The sequence below is a fragment of the Chiloscyllium plagiosum genome, chromosome 12, assembly GCF_004010195.1.
Source record: "Chiloscyllium plagiosum isolate BGI_BamShark_2017 chromosome 12, ASM401019v2, whole genome shotgun sequence".
In the NCBI taxonomy this organism is placed as follows: domain Eukaryota; kingdom Metazoa; phylum Chordata; class Chondrichthyes; order Orectolobiformes; family Hemiscylliidae; genus Chiloscyllium; species Chiloscyllium plagiosum.
Window position 1 is genome coordinate 86,671,572 of NC_057721.1, and position 25,088 is coordinate 86,696,659.

The 25,088-nt window shown below is 50.9% G+C and overlaps 1 protein-coding gene across 4 annotated transcripts in view; it reads right to left on the minus strand.

Annotated features, from left to right (window-relative positions):
• The window catches only part of tmem63c (transmembrane protein 63C), a 312,913-nt gene that overhangs the window by 121,752 nt on the left and 166,073 nt on the right, over positions 1-25,088 (minus strand). For all 4 annotated transcript variants that reach the window (XM_043701473.1, XM_043701472.1, XM_043701470.1 and 1 more), the window contains one exon: positions 4,675-4,828. In XM_043701473.1, the coding sequence (XP_043557408.1) occupies positions 4,675-4,828 (154 nt within the window). The remainder of the gene's footprint in view (positions 1-4,674; positions 4,829-25,088) is intronic.

The window sequence follows — 25,088 nt, forward strand, 5'->3', positions numbered from 1 at the left end:
TCATGAGCAGGGGTAGTGTTCCCCTCGGGGTTCTGGGGGGTGGGGATAGTGACAGTGGGGTCTGTGAGGGGCATGTCAGCAGAATGCAGGTGAGTGCTGCTGGTGGGGGCAGAAGTGGTGGTGACAACAGCAGTAGGGGTGGCGGAAGTCACTGAGCATGTGGCATCAGCGATGATGTGAGGGGCGGAAGTGATGTTACGTGTGGTGAATGAGGAATTGTGAGGGGTGGAAGTGGTTGTGGGAGTGGCCATGGTGGGGCGGAAGTGACATCATCAATCAGCGTGGGGGTGGCAGCTGCATCTGCCGCATGGCTAATGGCGGAATGGATTCCCAGGCCAGGGGAATTTTCTGGAATGTTTGAGGAGCGCTGGTTATGGAGGTGGGTGGATAAAAGTTTGTTGTACTTACAGTTTTTGATGTTTGAGATGGAATTGAAATACTGTTTGTTGAGACTATGAATTCTCCTGAGGATGTAGTACAGAGTGGGTCCTTTGCAATTCTGAGAGAGTGTGGCCCTCAGCTGAGGTAGGGCTGACTGCAGAGAGGTTAGGTGCCAGCGCATTGCTGCAAGCGTGGAACGGAGGATCTTGAAGGAGAACTGTTGCTGGTGTTTTTGAATCTGTAGTCTGTACTGTTTGTCCTGTTCGGGTCCAAATCAACAGCAGCAGAACTGTACTCCGACACAATCTATAACCTCATGGCCTGGCATAGCGCCCATTCAAGCCAGGGGATCAACCTTGGTTCAATGAAAAGTGCAGGAGGGCATGCCAGGAGCAGCACCAAGCATACCTGATGATGAGGTGTCAACCTGGTGAAGCCACCAAATAGGGCTACTTGCCAATCAGCATAAGCAGCAAGTGATAGGCAGAGCTAAGCGAGCCTACAACTAACAGATCTCATCTCCTCTTATCTCAACTCCATCCTCTCCACTTTGGTCCAGGAATTCCCTACCTACATTTGTGACACTACCATGACCTCCACCTTCTCCAAGCCTTTCAATTTCTTGGGCCCCAACACCTCATCTTCACAATGGACATTCAGTCCCCCTACACCTGTATTCCCCCATGATGGCCTAAAAGCCCTCCATTTCTTCCTCTCCCACAGGCCCAAAAAAATTCCCCTTCACCAAAACTCTCAGCTCACCACCACCTTTTCAAAGGCAAATAGGGATGGGCTATTAGTGCTGGCCAGGCAGTGACACCCAAGTCCCACAAATGAACTAAAAAAAGGAACTTGTCACCACTGTCAACAATATCCCCTTTGACTTCTCCCACTTTCTACAGACTAAAGGGCACCTGCAAAAGTCTGAGCAATGCCTGCCTTTTCGTAGGATACATGGAATGGTCCCTCTTCTGCAGCTCCACCAGCACCACTCCTCACCTCTTCCTCTGCTATATTGCTGACTGTAGCAGCACTGCCTCATGCTCCCACAAGGAACTCAAACAGTTCATCTACTATTCCAACACCTTCCAGCCCAACCTCATATTCACCTGGACCATCTCTGACACTTCCCTTCCCTTCCTGGAGCTCTCTATCTCCATCTCCGGTAACTGACTTAGCACTGACATCCATTTCAAACTCACCGACTCCCACAGCTACCTCGACTATACTTCTTGTCACCCACCCTTCTGCAAAAATGTGATCCCACACTCCAAACCCCTTCGACTCCACTGCATGTGCTTCCAGGATGAAGGATTCCACTCCAGGCCATCCCAGATGTCCTTCTATTTCAAAGACAGCAATTTACCCTCTCCCATGATTAATAGTGCCTCAACTGCATTTCCTCCATTTCCTGCACCTTTGCCCTCAAACCCCCTCACCCTAACCAAATAAGGACAGAGTCCCCTGGCCTTCACATACCTCCCCACCACCCTTCAAATCCAATGCATTATTCTCTGCCATTTTCGCCACCTACAGTCAGACCCCACTACCAAACAGATATCTCCTTCACAACCCCTATCTGCTTTCCATAGGGACTGTTCACTCTGTGACTCCCTCATCATGTCCACATTCCCTCCAACCCCTCCACCATACCTGGCACCTTTCACTGCAACCACAGGAAGTGCAACACCTGCCCCTATACCTTCCCTCTCACCTCTGTTCAAGGCCCCAAACAATCATTCCAAATCCAGCAGAGATTCACCTGCATGTATTCCAACCTGGTCAACTGCATCCATTGTTCCTGATGTGGTCTCCTCAATATCGGAGAGACCAAGTGTAGACTCAGGGACCAGTTCACGGAGCATCTGGGCTCCGTATGCTCCAATCAACACCACCTTCCGACTGCCAGCCATTTCAACTCCTCCTCCCACTCCGCTGGTGACATGTCCATCCTGGGCCTCCTCCACTGCCAAAATAAGGCCACACACAAACTGGAGAAACAATACCTCATATTCCACCTTGGGAGTTTACAGCCCAATGGCCTTAACATAGAGTTCACCAGTTTCAAAATCTCCCCACCCCCAAGATCATCCCACGTCCAGCCTTCTTTTTTCTCCTCGCCTCCTTGACCGGATCTAACCTGTCCATCTTCATTCTCACCTATCCACACTACCCTTCCCACTGACCGATCAAAATCACCCCCCCAACTGGATCACCCATAAACATCCCACCTACCTTTCCCCCAGCCCACCATTTTCCCTCTGTTTATTCCCCTATTATACTATTATTCTGTACCATACATGGTTTTATCGTATGCGTTAAAATTTCCAAGTCTTGTGTACATTACAATATTCAATCTGCTTATGGGTCTCCATATAATTTAAAAAGTGTGCTTCATAGCAAAGTATAAATTCCATGGTTAACACTATCAACATGCCCTGACTCCATGCACAGACTTCCCACTTGGTCTCTAACCTTTGCCTGATTATTCTCTTGCCCCTCCCACCGATATACTTGCAGGATATCTTGAGATTCTCCCTGATCTTGCTTGCCAAAGCTTTTTCATGGCCCCTCTTTGATGTCCTAACTGTTTTCTTAAGAACATCACTGCATTTCCTATACTCCTCGAGGGCCTCTATTATTCTGCTCCCTTTGTACCTGTTATACATCTCTTTTTTCCTTTTTATCCAGTCCTGAATATTCCTAGCCATCTGGGCTTGTTGCTCCTACAGTTCACCCTAAAGTGAATAGGTTGGGTCTGTTCTGTCCCCTTTTAAACTGTTCCCACTGCTTTGCTCTGCTATGGATTTACACAGAAGTAACTGTTCCTAGGCTACTTTGGCCAGATCTTGCCTTATTTTAATAAAAGCAGCCTTCCCCCCAATCCTAAACTCATTTTTCTTGATGATCTTTTTCCTTTTTCATGAGGAACTTAAAGCATATGCTGTCATGGTCACTATCACAAAAATACTCCCCCATTGCCACCTCAAGCACCTTCATTCCCCAAAATTAGCTCCAGCACTGTGCTGTCCCTCCTTGTCAATTAAGTTACAAATCAAACACCACATTATATGCGGTTGTTCCACTTTAAAACCAAGAGGGCTGAAGGGCCTGTTCCTATTATGAACCCTCAACTCATTGATTAGATGCTAGTCTTAGAGTCATAGAGATGTACAGCACAGAAACAGACCCTTCGGTAAATGCTGACCAGATATCCTAAATTAATCTAGTCCCATTTGCCAGCACTTGGCCCATATACCCTCTAACCCCTTCACATTCATGTATCCATCCAGATGCTTTTTCAATGTTGTAATTGTACCAGCCTCCACCACTTCCTCTGACAGCTCATTCCATACACACACCACCCTTTTATGTGAAAATGTTGCCCCTGAGGTCCTTTTTAGCTTGGCAAGAGATGCAACTGGTTCTGAAGGTCAGATTTTCCTATCTATTTCCAGGATGCGTTTGCAGTCTTATCCTTGGTTTAGTTTGTAACTGTCCACCAACATTTATGACTGCATGTGGTAGGATTACAGAGCTTCGATTTGATTTATTGGTATATCTTAGCTCTGTCTATGGCAGTGCTGCTTCTGCTGTTAGAAGGTAAGTGGTGTACTTTCACAGGGCGGTAACTCATGTTCAGGGATGTTAGGTGCTGCTTCTGTCCTGCTCTTCTATTCTCCTCATCAAACTAGGGCTAATCCCCTGGTTTGGTGATAATGGCAGATTTGGGTTGTGCCACACTATGAGTCTACAGTTTGCGGTTAAATACAATTCTGCTGCTGCTGATGGCTTACAGTAGATGTCCAGTTGTTAGTTCCTAGATTTTTTCTAAATATAAACTTTAGAACATAATAAATCTATCTCATTCAGCACAGGTGGCTGTGCCACATAAAACAAAGGAATGTATCTTCCCTATAAAAATGAATCTTAATTGCCACAAGGAAGGTGCAATGTCTAATCCTACCAGAATTATCGCAAATAGATCCAACTACAACAAGTATATGGTTGAAAATGAAGTCAAGTAGATTCTCCCCATCTTGATGTTTTTACAACCACCTGTCACAGGTCCAGTTTGGTAAACTCAACCAGCCTAGTTAGGAGAGGACCTACTTAGCCAATGTTCAGCTGGGCACTGAAGTCCTCCACCCTGACTACATGCTATATCACTTAATGACTTTTCATTATTGTGCTATGAGGGAGGATAGGGTTAACTGGGAGCCAGTGGTCAGGTAGGCAGCCTGGTGCTCGGCAGGAAGCAATAACTAATCAGCAGCAACAATCTTCACCTACCTTGAGGCTCTCAACAGGGTTGGTAACATTGAACTTGTCCATGGTGTTGACGATGATGGCAGGAGTTGTGAGGAAGAAGAGGAGCAGGAAAAGAAAGATATTGAGGAGTGTGCAGCGAATCCACCAAGTGCTACCTTGTACCGACAGATTTTCCCTAACATAAAGAAAATTACATTTTACACAATTAGCACAGCATGTACAGCAATTATATCATGACTTTCACCTTTAAAGCATCCAAAGGGACTTTGAGGGAGTTTTCAAACTGAGGCAGATGAAGATGTAGAAGCTTAATGGTGGAACAGTTAAAATTGAGCTTGCTCAAGTGGCTAAAATTAGGTAAGTGCAGATCTGGGAGAGGATTATGGGGCGAACTGAGAGAAGGAAGCACTACGAAGGATTTCAGAGCCTTATAATCAATATTTGACCAGGAGGCAGTATAGGCAATCAAATACAAGGGTGATAGGTAAATGATTCTTTGGAAGGAACTGGGCATAAGCAGCTGAGTTTTGAATGGATGCAAGTCCTTTTTCATTCATTCATGGGATGTGGGCATAACTGGTTTGGCCAGTAATTACTGCCCATCCCTAGTTGCCCCTTGAGAAGGCATTGTTGAGCTGCATTCTTGAACTACTTCAGTTCATTTAGAGTAGGTCAGAAGTCAGACAACACCAGGTTATAGTCCACCAGGTTTATTTGGAATCACAAGCTTTCGGAGCGCTGCCCCTTTGTCAGGAGAAGTGAAGGGAAGCACACAGACACAGAATGTATAGGCAGAGAGATCGAAAGATAATACAAATGGTGTGAGTGAGGTGTCAACAGGCTGAATAATAAGTCTCTGCAGGTGATCAAAAGTGCCAGATGGTGTGAGTAAAGTGTCAGCAGCTGAATAACAAGTGAAGGGATGATCTATAATCCGATTGTGGCCGAGAGATAATTACAAAAAATTAAAAATTAAGTGGTGCTGGAAATAAACCAAAGAGCTGGAATGACATGCTAGGTATAAAGGTCACATGCCGAGAGTCTAACCAAAGTAACAAGTAATCCAAAGTGTACAAACTCGCTAAGGTAGAGAGAACATAACAATTTATCAAGGTGATGGTGTTAAAACAGGACAGTGAGGAAGATGTTAGAGATACAGTACAGTACGGGGGGGGTCACATGTACATGACATAAAGCCAAGATCACGAGTAAGGCCACATTCAGGGGTACGGAACTTGGCTCTCAGTTTCTGCTCGGCCATTCTGTGTTGTTGTGTATCTCGAAGGCTGCCTTGGAGGATGAATACCCTTGACCACTGAAATGTTCCCTAACTGGGAGGGAACATTCCTATCTGGCGATTGTTATGCCCTGTCCATTCATCCATTGTCATAGTTTTTGCATCATCCATATTCTCAGCTTGCACTCAGGATACAGTGGACCAGCTTGGAGACATTGCCAAGCAAAGAAGGCAACAGAACCAGGCCACCTACAAACAGACCAAGAACAGGAAACTGGAGAAATTTGGCATCACCACCACCATCATGGCTGAAACTGGTACTACCACAGGGAAATCAATCATCAACTTGTCTGACCACACCCTTCAACCACATGAAGTTGAAGTTATTGGCCATGAAATTCATCAGGTGAATGAGACTCCAGGAGTTCTTTCACAGACCCCAAGATATCAGCAGCGAGACAACCAATGAACCAGAACAGACAACAGAGAGATCCTCAGTGCAGCGACCAAAGAAGGGAGAGTTGAATTGAACTCCTCCGGAAGGCTGTTGCCCTTGGTTTGACATGTATGCTGACGCCATGAGGAGATGCATTATGCAAGATTCATCAGCTGAGCTCACGAGATATCACAAAACATCACCCAAACACAATGCAATACCATTCATGCTCTCAGGAGCAAGTGCAACATCGTCATCAAACCAGCAAACAAAGGGTGAGCCATTGTCACACAGAAGCATATTGACAACTGAACAACCAGGAACATTACAGACAACTGCCAATCCAACCAAAGAACGCTTCTGTCAACTCGAAATGCTAATCAAGATCTTTGATCCAGATCTTCAGAGTATCCTATGCACTCCCATCCCACGTACTTCTCGCAAAGGTGACTTCTATTGCCTTCCAAAGATACACAAAGCCAACACACCTGGGCATCGCATCGTATCAGACAATGGGATCCTTTGTGAGAAATTCTCTGGCTTTGTGGAGGGCATCTTGAAACCCTCAGCTTCTGTCGTGACACTGCAGACCTTTTACAGAAACTCAACATCCACGGACCAGTCAAACAAGGAACAGTCCTTGTCACAGTGGATGTTTCAGCACACTACACCAGCATTCCCCATAATGATGGCATCACAGCAACAGCCTCAGCACTCAATACCAACATCTGCCAATCTCCACGCACCATCGTACAACTCATCCACTTCATTCTCGTCCACTTCATTCTCGACCACAACGTCTTCACTTTCGACAACTAACTTTTCATCCAGACACACGCAACAGTCATGGGAATAAAATGTGCACCTTAATATGCCAACATTTTCATGCACATGTTCGAGCAAAACTTATTTACTGCACAGGACTTGCAACCAACAACATACACCAGACACACTGCTGACATTTATTTCCTTTTGACTCATGGCAAGGAATTACTGGAACAAATAATAAATAATATCAACAAGTTTCATTCCACCATCAGACTTAGCATGGACTATTTTCAGAATCAGTTTCATTCTTAGACACACACATGTCTATCAAGGATGAACACTTCAGTATCTCACTCTACCACAAGCCCCCAGATCACCTCACAATGCTGCACTTCGCTAGCTTCCACCCTAAACATATTAAAGAAGCCATCCCCTATGGACAAGCCTTGTGTATACAGATGATCTGCTCAGATGAGAAGGAATGCAATGGACACCCAAAGATGCTGAAATAACGGGATACGATGCTCAATTCATCAGTCGCTAATTCTGACGAGCAACAGTGAAAAACCGTAACAATATCCTCAGAACTCAGAACTCAGATGCAGGACATGACTGATTGAGTACTCTTCATCATCCAGCACTTTCCCAGAGCACAGAAACTGCTCAATGATGACGAACATCTCATCTAGGTTATCCCTACGCCTCCACTTTTCATCTTCAAACAACTGCCAAATCTTAAACAGACCATAATTCACAGTAAACTAACCAGTCTTCAGAACATCAACCATAACACCACACAACCCTGGCATGGGAACCTCTGCAACACATGTCAGATCATTGACATGGATACTACCATCACACGTGAACACCACTGACCACGTACACGGCAGATACTGATGTGACTTGGCCAATGTTGTCTACCTCATACGCAGCAGGCAAGGATGTCCCAAGGCATGGTATATTGGCAAGACCATGCAGATGCTACGGCAACAGATGAATGGACAAAGCACAACAATCATCAGACAGGAATGTTTCCTCCGGGTCAGGAACCAGTTAGGCGGTCAAGGACATTCAGCCTCCGATCTTCAGGTAAGCATCCTCCAAGGCAGCCTTCGAGAGACACAATACAGAGTGGCCGAGCAGAAACTGGTAGCCAAGTTCCATACCCATTAAGATGGCCTCAAATGTTTTAGAAATCTTTGATGAAGTGACCAGGAAGGTTGATGAATGCACACCCACACCAGCACTTTTACAGCCCCGGCACACCCACAGTAGCAGCGTTACAGCCCATGCACACCCACACTAGCACTGTTACAGCTCGTGCACACCCACACTAGAACCATTACAGCCCGGGCACACCCACTCTAGCACCTTTACAGCCCAAGCACACCCACTCTAGCACCTTTACAGCCCAAGCACACCCACTCTAGTACTGTTACAGTCCAGGCAGATCAAAAGTAGCACCATGACAGCCCAGGCATACCCATACTAGCACTGTTACAGCCCAGGCACAACCACACTTGCACTGTTACAGCTCCGGCAAACCCACACTAGCAACATTACAAACCAGGCACACTCACACTATCACTGTTACAGACCGTCACACCCACACTAGCAGCGTTACAGTCCAGGCACACCCACACTGGCACTGTTACAGTCCGTGCACACCCACACTAGCACTGTTACAGCCAGGCACACCCACAGTAGCACTGTTACAGTCCGTGCACACCCACACTAGCATTGTTACAGCCCGTGCACACCCACACTAGCATTGTTACAGCCCCTGCACACCCACACTAGCATTGTTACAGCCCCTGCACGCCCACACTAGCATTGTTACAGCCCGTGCACACCCACACTAGCATTGTTACAGCCCCTGCACATCCACACTAGCATTGTTACAGCCCCTGCACATCCACATTAGCATTGTTACAGCCCCTGCACATCCACACTAGCATTGTTACAGCCCCTGCACATCCACACTAGCACTGTTACAGCCCCTGCACATCCACACTAGCATTGTTACAGCCCCTGCACATCCACACCAGCACTGTTACAGCCCGTGCACACCCACACTAGCATTGTTACAGCCCCTGCACATCCACACTGGCATTGTTGCAGCCCGTGCACACCCATACTAGCACCGTTACAGCCCAGGCACACCCACACTAGCACTGTTACAGCCCAGGCACACCCACACTAGTACCATTACAGACCGTGCACACCCACACTAGCACTGTCGCAGCTCCAGCACACCCACACTAGCACCATTACAGCCCGTGCACACCCACACTAGCACCGTTACAGCCCGTGCACACCCACACTAGCACCGTTACAGCCCAGGCACACCCACACTGGCACTGTTACAGCCCAGGCACACCCACACTAGCACTGTTACAGCCGAGGCACACCCACATTAGTACCATTACAGACCGTGCACACCCACACTAGCACTGTCGCAGCTCCAGCACACCCACACTAGCACTGTTACAGCCCGTGCACACCCATACTAGCACCGTTACAGCCCGTGCACACCCACACTGGCACTGTTACAGCCCAGGCACACCCACACTGGCACTGTTACAGCCCAGGCACACCCACACTGGCACTGTTACAGCCCATGCACACACACACTAGCACTGTTACAGCCCATGCACACACACACTAGCACTGTTACAGCCCAGGCACACCCACACTGGCACTGTTACAGCCCATGCACACACACACTAGCACTGTTACTGCCCAGGCACACCCGCACAAGCACCGTTACAGCTCAGGCACACACACTAGTACCATTACAGCCCGTGCACACCCACACTAGTACCGTTAAAACCCAGGCACACCCACACTAGTACCGTTACTGCCCAGACACACCCACATTCGCACTGTTACAGCCCAGGCACACCCACACTAGCAGCGTTATAGCCCGTGCACACCCACACTAGCACTGTTTCAGCGCAAGAACACTCAGACTAGCAGCGTTACAGCCCCTGCACACCCACACTAGCACTGTTACAGCCCAGACACATCCACACTAGCACTGTTACAGCCCGTGTACACCCACACTAGCATTGTTACAGCCCGTGCACACCCACACTAGCACTGTTACAGCCCAGGCACACCCACACTAGCACTGTTACAGCCCGTGCACACCCACACTAGCACCGTTACAGCCCAGGCACACCTACACTGGCACTGTTACAGCCCGTGCACACACACACTAGCACTGTTACAGCCCAGGCATACCCATTCTAGCACTGTTACAGCCCAGGCACACCCGCACTAGTGACAGCTCAGGCACACACACACTAGTACCATTACAGCCCGTGCACACCCACACTAGCAGCGTTACAGCCCGTGCACACCCACACTAGTACCGTTACTGCCCAGGCACACTCACACTAGCACTGTTACAGCCCAGGCACACCCACACTAGCACTGTTACAGCCCGTGCACATCCAAACTAACACCCTTACAGCCCAGGCACACCCACACTAGCATCGTTACAGCCCGTGCACACCCACACTAGCATTGTTACAGCCCATGCACACCCACACTAGCACCGTTACAGCCCAGGCACACCCACACTAGCACCGTTACAGCCCAGGCACACCCACACTTGTACTGTTACAGCCCATGCACACCCACACTCGTACCGTTACAGTCCAGACACATCCGCAGTAGCACCATGACAGCCCAGGCATACCCATACCAGCACGGTTACAGCCCAGGCACACCCACACTAGCACAGTTACAGCCCAGGCACACCCACACTAGCAGCGTTACAGCACAGGCACACCCACACTAGCACTGTTACAGTCCGTGCACACCCACACTAACACCATTACAGCCAGGCACATCCACACTAGCACTGTTTCAGCCCAAGATCACTCAGACTAGCAGCGTTACAGTCCCTGCACGTCTACACTAGCACTGTTACAACCCAGGCACACCCACACTAGCATCGTTACAGCCCGTGCACACCCACACTAGCATCGATACAGCCCGTGCACACACACACTAGCATCGTTACAGCTCGTGCACACCCACACTAGCACCATTACAGCCAGGCACACCCGTACTAGCACTGTTACAGACCGTGCAGACCCACACTACCACCGTTACAGCCCAGGCACACCCACACTAGCACTGTTACAGCCCAGGCACACCCGGTCTAGCACCGTTACAGCCTGTGCACACACACACTAGTACCGTTACAGCCCAGGCACACACAAACGAGCACAGTTACAGCCCTGGCCCACCCACTCTAGCACCGTTACAGCCCAGGCACACCCACACTAGTACCGTAACAGCCTGTGCACACCCACACTAGTACCGTTACAGCCCAGGCACACATACACTAGCACCGTTACAGCCCAGGCACACCCACTCTAGCACCGTTACAGCCCAGGCACACTCACACTAGCACCGTTACAGCCCAGGCACACCCACACTAGTACCATTACAAACCGTGCACATCCACACTAGTTCCGTTACAACCCAGGCGCACCCACACTAGTACCGTTACAGCCCGTGCACACCCATACTAGCACCGTTACAGCCCAGGCACACCCACACTAGCACTGTTACAGCCGAGGCACATGCACACTAGTACCATAACAGACCGTGCACACCCACACTAGCACTGTCGCAGCTCCAGCACACCCACACTAGCACTGTTACAGCCCGTGCACACCCACACTAGCACCGTTACAGCCCAGGCACACCTACACTGGCACTGTTACAGCCCGTGCACACACACACTAGCACTGTTACAGCCCAGGCATACCCATTCTAGCACTGTTACAGCCCAGGCACACCCGCACTAGTGACAGCTCAGGCACACACACACTAGTACCATTACAGCCCGTGCACACTCACACTAGCACTGTTACAGCCCAGGCACACCCACACTAGCACTGTTACAGACTGTGCACATCCAAACTAACACCCTTACAGCCCAGGCACACCCACACTAGCACTGTTACAGCTCAGGCACACCCAGACCAGCAGCGATACAGCCCGTGCACACACACACTAGCAGCGTTACAGCCCAGGCATACCCATTCTAGCACTGTTACAGCCCAGGCACACCCGCACAAGCACCGTTACAGCTCAGGCACACACACTAGTACCATTACAGCCCGTGCACACCCACACTAGTACTGTTACAACCCAGGCACACCCAGACTAGTACCGTTACTGCCCAGGCACATCCACATTCGCACTGTTACAGCCCAGGCACACCCACACTTGCAGCGTTACAGCTCGTGCACACCCACACTAGCACCGTTACAGCCCCTGCACGCCCACACTAGCACTGTTACAGCCCAGGCACACCCACACTAGCATCGTTACAGCCCGTGCACACCCACACTAGCATTGTTACAGCCCATGCACACCCACACTAGCACCGTTACAGCCCAGGCATACCCACACGAGTACCGTTACAGCCCAGGCACACCCACACTAGTACTGTAACAGCCCAGGCACACCCACACTAGCACCGTTACAGCCCAGGCACACCCACACTAGTACTATTACAGCCCGTGCACACCCACACCCGTACCGTTACAGTCCAGGCACATCCACAGTAGCACCATGACAGCCCAGGCATACCCATACCAGCACGGTTACAGCCCAGGCACACCCACACTAGCAGTGTTACAGCACAGGCACACCCACACTGGCACTGCTACAGTCCGTGCACACCCACACTAGCAGCGTTACAGCACAGGCACACCCACACTAGCACTGTTACAGTCCGTGAACACCCACACTAACACCATTACAGCCAGGCACATCCACACTAGCACTGTTTCAGCCCAAGAACACTCAGACTAGCTGCGTTACAGTCCCTGCACGTCTACACTAGCACTGTTACAACCCAGGCACACCCACACTAGCATCGTTACAGCCCGTGCACACCCACACTAGCATCGATACAGCCCGTGCACACACACACTAGCATCGTTACAGCCCGTGCACACCCACACTAGCACCGTTACAGCCCAGGCACACCCACACTAGCATTGCTACAGCCCGTGCACACCCACACTAGCACCGTTACAGCCCAGGCATACCCACACTAGCACCGTTACAGACAAGGCACACCCACACTAGCACTGTTACAGTCCGTGCACACCCACACTAACACCATTACAGCCAGGCACATCCACACTAGCACTGTTTCAGCCCAAGAACACTCAGACTAGCATCGTTACAGCCCGTGCACACCCACACTAGCATCGATACAGCCCGTGCACACCCACACTAGCACCGTTACAGCCCAGGCACTCCCACACTAGCATTGTTACAGCCCGTGCACACCCACACTAGCACCGTTACAGCCCAGGCATACCCACACTAGCACCGTTACAGACCAGGCACACCCACACTAGTACGGTTACTGCCCGTGCACACCCACACTAGCACCGTTACAGTCCGTGCACACCCAAACTAGCATCGTTACAGTCCAGGTACACCCACACTAGCAGCGTTACAACCCGTGCACACCCACACTAGCACTGTTACAGCCTATGCACACCCACTCTAGCCCTGTTACAGCCCACGCACACCCACACTAGCACCGTTACAGCCCAGGTACACCCACACTAGCACCGTTACAGCCCAGGTACACCCACACTAGTACCGTTACAGCCTGTGCACACCCACACTAACACCGTTACAGCCCAGGCACACCCACACTAGCACTGTTACAGCCCACGCACACCCACACTAGCACCGTTACAGCCCAGGTACACCCACACTAGTACCGTGACAGCCTGTGCACACCCACACTAGCACCGTTACAGCCCAGGCACACTCACACTAGCACTGTTACAGCCCGTGCACACCCACACGAGCAGCGTTACAGCCCAGGCACACCCACACTAGCACTGTTACAGCCCGTGCGCATCCACACTAGTACCGTTACAGCCCAGGCACACCCAAACTAGCACTGTTGCAGCCCAGGCACAACCACGCTAGCAGCGTTACAGCCCAGACACACACACACACACTAGTACCATTACAGCCCCTGCACAACCACACTAGTATCGTTACAACCCAGGCACACCCACACTAGTACCGTTACTGCCCAGGCACACCCACACTAGCACTGTTACAGCCCAGGCAAACCCACACTAGCAGCGTTACAGCTCGTGCACACCCACACTAGCAGCGTTACAGCCCGTGCACACCCATACTAGCAGCGTTACAGCCCGTGCACACCCATACTAGCAGCGTTACAGCTCGTGCACACCCACACTAGCACCGTTACAGTCCAGGCACACCCACTCTAGCACTGTTACAGCCCAGGCAAACCCACACTAGTACTGTAACAGCCCAGGCACACCAACAGTAGCACCATGACAGCCCAGGCATACCCATACTAGCACTGTTACAGCCCAGGCACACCCACACTAGCACTGTTCCAGCTCTGACGCACCCACACTAGCAACGTTACAAACCAGACACACCCACACTAGCACTGTTACAGCCCGGGCACACCCACACTAGCAGCGTTACAGCCCAGGCACAACCACACTAGCACTGTTATAGCCCAGGCACACCCACACTAGCAGCGTTACAGCCCAGGCACAACCACACTAGCACTGTTATAGCCCAGGCACACCCACACTAGCACTGTTACAGCCCACGTACACCCACACTAGCACTGTTACAGCCCAGGCACACCCACACTAGCACCGTTACAGCCCAGGCACACCCACACTAGCACTGTTGCAGCCCGTGCACACCCACACTAGCGCTGTTGCAGCCCGTGCACACCCACACTAGCACTGTTGCAGCCCGTGCACACCCACACTAGCAGCGTTACAGCCCAGGCACACCCACACTAGCACAGTTACAGCCCGTGCACACCCACACTAGCACAGTTACAGTCCGTGCACACGCACACTAGCACCGTTACAGCCTGTGCAACCCACACGAGCAGCGTTACAGCCCAGGCACACCCACACTAGCACTGTTACAGCCCGTGCACACCCACACTTGTACCGTTACAGCCCAGGCACACCCACTCTAGCACCGTTAAAGCGCCGGCACACCCACACTGGCACCGTTACAGCCCAGGCACACTCACACTAGCACCGTTACAGCCTGTGCACACCCACACTAGTACCGTTACAGCCCAGGCACACACACACTAGTACCGTTACAGTCCAGGCACACTCACACTAGCACCGTTACAGCCTGTGCACACCCACACTAGTACCGTTACAGCCCAGGCACACACACACGAGCACAGTTACAGCCCAGGCCCACCCACTCTAGCACCGTTACAGCCCAGGCCCACCCACATTAGTACCGTTACAGCCTGTGCACACCCACACTAGTACCGTTACAGCCCAGGCACACACACACTAGCACCGTTACAGCCCAGGCACACTCACACTAGCACCGTTACAGCCCAGGCACACTCACACTAGCACCGTTACAGCCAAGTCACACTCACACTAGCACCGTTACAGACCGTGCACACACACTAGTACCGTTACAGCCCAGGCACACACACACTAGCACCGTTACAGCCCAGGCACACCCACTCTAGCACTGTTACAGCCCAGGCACACTCACACTAGCACCGTTACAGCCCAGGCACCCTCACACTAGCACAGTTACAGCCCAGGCCCACCCACTCTAGCACCGTTACAGCCCAGGCACACCCACACTAGTACCGTTACAGCCTGTGCACACCCACACTAGTACCGTTACAGCCTGTGCACACCCACACGAGCACTGTTACAGCCCGTGCACACCCACACTAGCAGCATAACAGCCCAGGCACACCCACACTAGCATTGTTAAAGCCCGTGTACACCCACACTAGCACTATTACAGCCCAGGCACACCCACACTAGCATTGTTACAGCCTGTGCACACCCGCACTAGCACCGTTACAGCCCAGGCACACTCACACAAGTACTGTAACAGCCCAGGCACACCCACACTAGCACCGTTACAGCCCAGGCACACCCACACTAGTACTGTTACAGCCCATGCACACCCACACTCGTACCGTTACAGTCCAGACACATCCGCAGTAGCACCATGACAGCCCAGGCATACCCATACCAGCACGGTTACAGCCCAGGCACACCCACACTAGCACAGTTACAGCTCTGCCGCACCCACGCTAGCAACGTTACAAACCAGGCACACCCACACTAGCATTGTTACAGCCCGTGTACACCCACACTAGCACCATTACAGCCCAGGCACACCCACACTAGCATTGTTACAGCCCGTGCACACCCACACTAACACCATTACAGCCAGGCACACCCACACTAGCACTGTTTCAGCCCAGGAACACTCAGACTAGCAGCGTTACAGCCCCTGCACGCCCACACTAGAACTGTTACAGCCCAGGCACACCCACACTAGCATCGTTACAGCCCGTGCACACCCACACTAGCACCGTTACAGCCCAGGCACACCCACACTAGCATTGTTACAGCCCGTGCACACCCACACTAACACCGTTACAGCCCAGGCATACCCACACTAGCACCGTTACAGATCAGGCACACCCACACTAGTACGGTTATCGCCCGTGCACACCCACAATAGCACCGTTACAGCCCCTGCACTCCCATACTAGCAGCATTACAGCCCAGGCACACCCACACTAGCAGCGTTACAACCCGTGCACACCCACACTAGCACCGTTACAGCCTGTGCACACCCACACTAACACCGTTACAGCCCAGGCACACAGACACTAGCACTGCTACAGCCCACGCACACCCACACTAGCACCGTTACAGCCCAAGTACACCCCCACTAGTACCGTGACCGCCTGCACTAGCACCGTTACAGACCAGGCACACCCACACTAGTACTGTTACAGCCTGTGCACACCCACACGAGCAGCGTTACAGCCCAGGCACACCCACACGAGCACTGTTACAGCCCGTGCGCATCCACACTAGTACCGTTACAGCCCAGGCACACCCAAACTAGCACTGATGCAGCCCGTGCACAACCACGCTAGCAGTGTTACAGCCCAGGCACACCCACTCTAGCAGCGTTACAGCTCGTGCACACCCATACTAGCAGCGTTACAGCCTCAGCACACCCATACTAGCACTGTTACAGCTCGTGCACACCCACACTAGCACCGTTACAGCCCAGGCACACCAACCGTAGCACCATGACAGCCCAGGAATACCCATACTAGCACAGTTACAGCCCAGGCATACCCACACTAGCACTGTTACAGCTCTGGCGCACCCACACTAGCAACGTTACAAATCAGACACACCCACACTAACACTGTTACAGCCCGTGCACACCCACACTAGTACCGTTACAGCCCAGGCACACCCACACGAGCACTGTTACAGCCCGTGCACAACCACGCTAGCAGTGTTACAGCCCAGGCACACCCACTCTAGCAGCGTTACAGCTCGTGCACACCCATACTAGCAGCGTTACAGCCTCAGCACACCCATACTAGCACTGTTACAGCCCAGGCATACCCACACTAGCACGTCCTCTGTAACACTCTCTGATACAATAGCATGGATTACACTTATTGCCTATTGACTCTCTGATATAACAGCATGGATTACACTGCCCTCCGAAACACTCTCTGATACAATAGCATGGATTACACTGCCCTCTGTAACACTAGCTGATATAACAGCATGGATTACACTGCCCTCTGTAACACTCTCTGATACAATAGCATGGATTACACTGTCCTCTGTAACACTCTCTGATACAATAGCATGGATTACACTGCCCTCTGTAACACTCTCTGATACAATAGCATGGATTACACTGCCCTCTGTAACACTCTCTGATATAACACAATGGATTACACTGCCCTCTTAACACTCTCTAATATAACAGCATGGATTACACTGCCCTCTGTAACACTCTCTGATACATCAGCATGGATTACACTGCCCTCTGTAACACTCTCTGATACAATAGCATGGATTACACTGCCCTCTGCAGCACTAGCTGATATAACACCATGGATTTCACTGCCCTCTGTCACACTCACTGATATATCAGCATGGATTACACTGTCCTCTATAACAATCTCTGATATATCAGCATGGATTGCACTGCCCTCTGCATCACTCTCTAACATAACAACATGGATTTCACTGCCCTCTGTAACACTCTCTGATATAACACCATGGACTACACTGCCCTCTGTAACACTCTCTGATATAACACCATGGATTACACTGCCCTCTGTAACACTCTCTGATATAACAGCACGGATTGCACTGCCCTCTGTCACACTTTCTAGTGTAACAGGGAGAAAGTGAGGCCTGCAGTTGCTGGGTTTCAGAGTCAAAGAGAGCGGTGCTGGAAAAGCATAGCCAGTCAGGCAGCATTCGAAGAGGAGGAGCAATAACATCTCAAGCATAAGCTCTTCGCCAGGAACTGTCTAATGAAGGATTTATGCTTGAAATGTCATCTCTCCTGCTCCTCGGATGCTGCCTGACCGGCTGCGTGTTTGCACTAACCACTGTAACACTCACTGATATAACACCATGGATTACACTGTCCTCTGTCACACTCTCTGATATAACACCATGGATTACACTGCCCTCTGTAACACTCTCTGATATAACAGCATGGATTACACTGCCCTTTGTAACACTCTCTGATGTAACAGCATGGATTACGCCTCCCTCTGTAACAATCTCAGACATAACAGCAGGAAGGATGTTGTGAAACTTGAAAGGGTTCAGAAAAGATTTACAAAGATGTTGATAGGATTGGAGAGTTTGAACTATAGGGAGAGGCTGAATAGGCCTGGGGCTGTTTTCACTGGAGTTTTGGAGGCTGATGGGTGACCCCATAGAGGTTTATAAAATCATGAGGGGCATGGATAGGGTAAATAGACAAGGTCTTTTCCCTGGGGTGGAGCAGTCTAAAACTAGAGGGCATAGGTTTAGGGTGAGAGGGGAAAGATTTAAAAGAGACCTAAGGAGAAATGTTTTCATGCAAAGGGTGGTATATGTACGGAATGAGCTGCCAGAGGAAGTGGTGGACACTGGGACAATTACAACATTTAAAAGGCATCTGGATGGGTATATGAATAGAATGAGTTTGGGGGTTTAGGCCAAGTGCTGGCAACTGGGGCTGGATTGATTTAGGATATCAGGTCGGCATGGCCCAGTTAGACTGAAGGGTCTGTTTCTGTGCTGTAGATCCCTATGATTCTACGATATAGCAGCATGGATTACACAGCCTTCTGCAGCACTAGCTGATATAACAGCATGGATTACACTGCCGTCTATAACACTCTCTGATATAACAGCATGGATTACACTGCCCTCTGTAACACTCTCTGATATAACACCATGGATTACACTGCCCTCTGTAACACTCTGATATAACAGCATGGATTACACTGCCCTCTGCAACACTCTCTGATATATCAGCATGGATTAGACTGTCCTCTGTAACACCCTCTGATATAACACCATGGATTACACTGCCCTCTGTAACACTCTCTTATATAACACCATGGATTACACTGCCATCTGTAACACTCTCTGATATAACAGCATGGATTACACTGCCCTCTGTAACACTCTCTGATATATCAGCATGGATTACACTGCCCTCTGTAACACTCTCTGATATAACACCATGGATTACACTGCCCTCTGTAACACTCTCTGATATAACACCATGGATTACACTGCCCTCTGTCACACTCTCTGATATAACACCATGGATTACACTGCCCTCTCACTGCCCTCTGTAACACTCTCTAATATAACAGCATGGATTACTCAACCCTCTGCAACACTCTCTGACATAACACCATGAATTACACTGCCTCTGTAACACTCTCTGATATAACACCATGGATTACTCAACCCTCTGCAACACTCTCTAACATAACACCATGGATTACACTGCCCTCTGTAACACTCTCTGATATAACAGCATGGATTACACTGCCCTCTGTCACACTCTCTAACATAACACCATAGATTACACTGCCCTCTGTAACACTCTCTGATATAACACCATGGATTACACTGCCCTCTGTAACAATCTCTGATATAACAGCATGGATTATACTGCCCTCTGTAACACTCTCTGATATAACACCATGGATTACACTGCCCTCTGTAACACTCTCTGATATATCAGCATGGATTACACTGCCCTCTGTAACACTCTCTGATATAACAGCATGGATTACAGTGCCCTCTGTAACAATCTCTGATATAACAGCATGGATTACACTGCCCTCTGTAACAATCTCTGATATAACAGCATGGATTACACTGCCCTCTGTAACAATCTCTGATATAACAGCATGGATTACACTGCCCTCTGTAACAATCTCTGATATAACAGCATGGATTACACTGCCCTCTGTAACAATCTCTGATATAACAGCATGGATTACACTGCCCTCTGTAACAATCTCTGATATAACAGCATGGATTACACTGCCCTCTGTAACAATCTCTGATATAACAGCATGGATTACACTGCCCTCTGTAACAATCTCTGATATAACAGCATGGATTACACTGCCCTCTGTAACAATCTCTGATATAACAGCATGGATTACACTGCCCTCTGTAACAATCTCTGATATAACAGCATGGATTACACTGCCCTCTGTAACAATCTCTGATATAACAGCATGGATTACACTGCCCTCTGTAACAATCTCTGATATAACAGCATGGATTACACTGCCCTCTGTAACAATCTCTGATATAACAGCATGGATTACACTGCCCTCTGTAACACTCTCTGATATAACAGCATGGATTACACTGCCCTCTGTAACACTCTCTGATATAACAGCATGGATTACACTGCCCTCTGTAACACTCTCTGATATAACAGCATGGATTACACTGCCCTCTGTAACACTCTCTGATATAACAGCATGGATTACACTGCCCTCTGTAACACTCTCTGATATAACAGCATGGATTACACTGCCCTCTGTAACACTCTCTGATATAACAGCATGGATTACAGTGCCTTCTGCAAGACTTCCTGGTATAGCAGCATGAATTAGAGCTCCCTCTGTAATACTCTGACATGATGGCATCGACTACACTGCCCTCTGTAACATTCTCTGATATAACAGCATGGATTACAGTGCCTTCTGCAAGACTTCCTGGTATAGCAGCATGAATTAGAGCTCCCTCTGTAATACTCTGACACCCACACTCGTACCGTTACAGTCCAGACACATCCGCAGTAGCACCATGACAGCCCAGGCATACCCATACCAGCACGGTTACAGCCCAGGCACACCCACACTAGCACAGTTACAGCTCTGCTGCACCCACGCTAGCAACGTTACAAACCAGGCACACCCACACTAACACTGTTACAGCCAGTGCACACCCACACTAGCAGCGTTACAGCACAGGCACACCCACACTAGCACTGTTACAGCCCGTGCACACCCACACTAACACCGTTACAGCCCAGGCATACCCACACTAGCACCATTACAGACCAGGCACACCCACACTAGTACGGTTATCGCCCATGCACACCCACAATAGCACCGTTACAGCCCCTGCACTCCCATACTAACAGCGTTACAGCCCAGGCACACCCACACTAGCAGCGTTACAACCCGTGCACACCCACACTAGCACCGTTACAGCCTGTGCACACCCACTCTAACACTGCTACAGCCCACGCACACCCACACTAGCACCGTTACAGCCCAGGTACACATCCACTAGTACCGTGACTGCCTGTGCACACCCACACTAGCACCGTTACAGACCAGGCACACACACACTAGTACTGTTACAGCCTGTGCACACCCACTCTAGCAGCGTTACAGCCCAGGCACACCCACACTAGCACCGTTACAGCCCAGGCACACCAACCGTAGCACCATGACAGCCCAGGCACACCCATACTAGCACTGTTACAGCCCAGGCATACCCACACTAGCACTGTTACAGCTCTGGCGCACCCACACTAGCAACGTTACAAACCAGACACACCCACACTAACACTGTTACAGCCCGTGCACACCCACACTAGTACCGTTACATCCCAGGCACACCCACACGAGCACTGTTACAGCCCGTGCACACCCACACTAGCAGCATAACAGCCCAGGCACACCCACACTAGCATTGTTACAGCCCATGCACACCCACACTAGCACCGTTACAGCCCAGGCATACCCACACTAGCACCGTTACAGCCCAGGCACACCCACACAAGTACTATAACAGCCCAGGCACACCCACAGTAGCACCGTTACAGCCCAGGCACACCCACACTAGTACTGTTACAGCCCATGCATACCCACACTCGTACCGTTACAGTCCAGACACATCCGCAGTAGCACCATGACAGCCCAGGCATACCCATACCAGCACGGTTACAGCCCAGGCACACCCACACTAGCACAGTTACAGCTCTGCCGCACCACGCTAGCAACGTTACAAACCAGGCACACCCACACTAACACTGTTACAGCCCGTGCACACCCACACTAGCAGCGTTACAGCACAGGCACACCCACACTAGCACCGTTACAGCCTGTGCACACCCACACTAACACCGTTACAGCCCAGGCACACCCAAACTAGCACCGTTACAGCCCAGGTACACCCCCACTAGTACCGTGACCGCCTGTACACACCCACACTAGCACCGTTACAGACCAGGCACGCCCACACTAGTACTGTTACAGCCTGTGCACACCCACTCTAGCAGCGTTACAGCCCAGGCACACCCACACTAGCACTGTTACAGCCCGTGCGCATCCACACTAGTACCGTTACAGCCCAGGCACACCCAAACTAGCACTGATGCAGCCCGTGCACAACCACGCTAGCAGCGTTACAGCCCAGGCACACCCACTCTAGCAGCGTTACAGCTCGTGCACACACACACTAGCACCGTTACAGCCACTGCACACCCACACTAGTACCATTACAGCCCCTGCACACCCACACTAGTACCGTTACAACCCAGGCACACCCACACTAGTACCGTTACTGCCCAGGCACACTCACACTAGCACTGTTACAGCCCAGACAAACCCACACTAGCAGCGTTACAGCTCTTGCACACCCACACTAGCAGCGTTACAGCCCGTGCACACCCATACTAGCAGCGTTACAGCCTCAGCACACCCATACTAGCACTGTTACAGCTCGTGCACACCCACACCAGCACCGTTACAGTCCAGGCACACCCACACTAGTACTGTAACAGCCCAGGCACACCCACACTAGCACCGTTACAGCCCAGGCACACCAACCGTAGCACCATGACAGCCCAGGAATACCCATACTAGCACTGTTACAGCCCAGGCATAACCACACTAGCACTGTTACAGCTCTGGCGCACCCACACTAGCAATGTTACAAACCAGACACACCCACACTAACACTGTTACAGCCCGTGCACACCCATACTAGCAGCGTTACAGCACAAGCACACCCACACTAGCACTGTTACAGTCTGTGCACACCCACACTAGCACCGTTACAGCCCCTGCACAGCCACACTAGCACTGTTACAGCCCGTGCACACCCACACTAGCAGCATTACAGCCCGTGCACACCCACTCTGCACCGTTACAGCCCAGGCACACAAACACTAGCACTGTTACAGCTCAGGCACACACACTAGTACCGTTACAGCCCAAGGCAGACCCACACTAGCACTGTTACAGCCCGTGCACATCCAAACTAACACCCTTACAGCCCAGGCACACCCACACTAGCACTGTTACAGCTCAGGCACACCCACACCAGCAGCGATACAGCCCGTGCACACACACACTAGCAGCGTTACAGCCCCTGCACACCCACACTAGCACTGTTACAGTCCGTGCACACCCACATTAGCAGCGTTACAGCCTCGGCACATCCACACTAGCAGCGTTACAGCCCATGCACATCCAAACTAGCACTGTTTCAGCCCAAGAACACTCAGACTAGCAGCGTTACAGCCCCTGCACGCCCACACTAGCACTGTTACAGCCCAGGCACAACCACACTAGCACTGTTACAGCCCAGGCACACCCACACTAGCACCATTACAGCCAGGCACAACCACACTAGCACTGTTACAGCCCGTGCACACCCACACTAGCAGCATAACAGCCCAGGCACACCCACACTAGCACTGTTACAGCCCGTGCAACGCAAACGAGCAGCACTACAGCCCGTGCACACCCACACTAGCACCGTTAGAGCCTCGGCACACCCACACTAGCACTGTTACAGCCCAGGCACACCCACACTAGCATCGTTACAGCCCGTGCACACCCACACTAGCAGCATTACAGCCCGTGCACATCCATACTAGCAGCGTTACAGCCCAGGCACACCCACACTAGCACTGTTACAGTCCGTGCAAACCCACACTAGCACCATTACAGCCAGTCACACCCATACTAGCACTGTTACAGACCGTGCAGACCCACACTAGCACCGTTACAGCCCAGGCACACCCACACGAGCACTGTTACAGCCCGTGCACACCCACACTAGCAGCATAACAGCCCGTGCACACCCACACTAGCACTGTTACAGCCCGTGCACACCCACACTAGCACCGTTACAGCCCAGGCACAGCCACACTAGCACTGTTACAGCCCATGCATACCCACACTAGCACTGTTACAGCCCGTGCACACCCACACTAGCACTGTTACAGCCTGTGCACACCCACACTAGCACCGTTACAGCCCGTGCACACCCACACTAGCACCGTTACAGCCCGTGCACACCCACACTTGTAGCGTTACAGCCCAGGCACACCCACACTAGCACTGTTATAGCCCAGGCACATCCACACTAGCACTGTTACAACCCACGTACACCCACACTAGCACCGTTACATCCTAGGCACACCCATACTAGCACTGTTACAGCCCGTGCAACCCACACGAGCAGCGTTACAGCCCGTGCACACCCACACTAACACCGTTACAGCCCAGGCACACCCACTCTAGCACCGTTA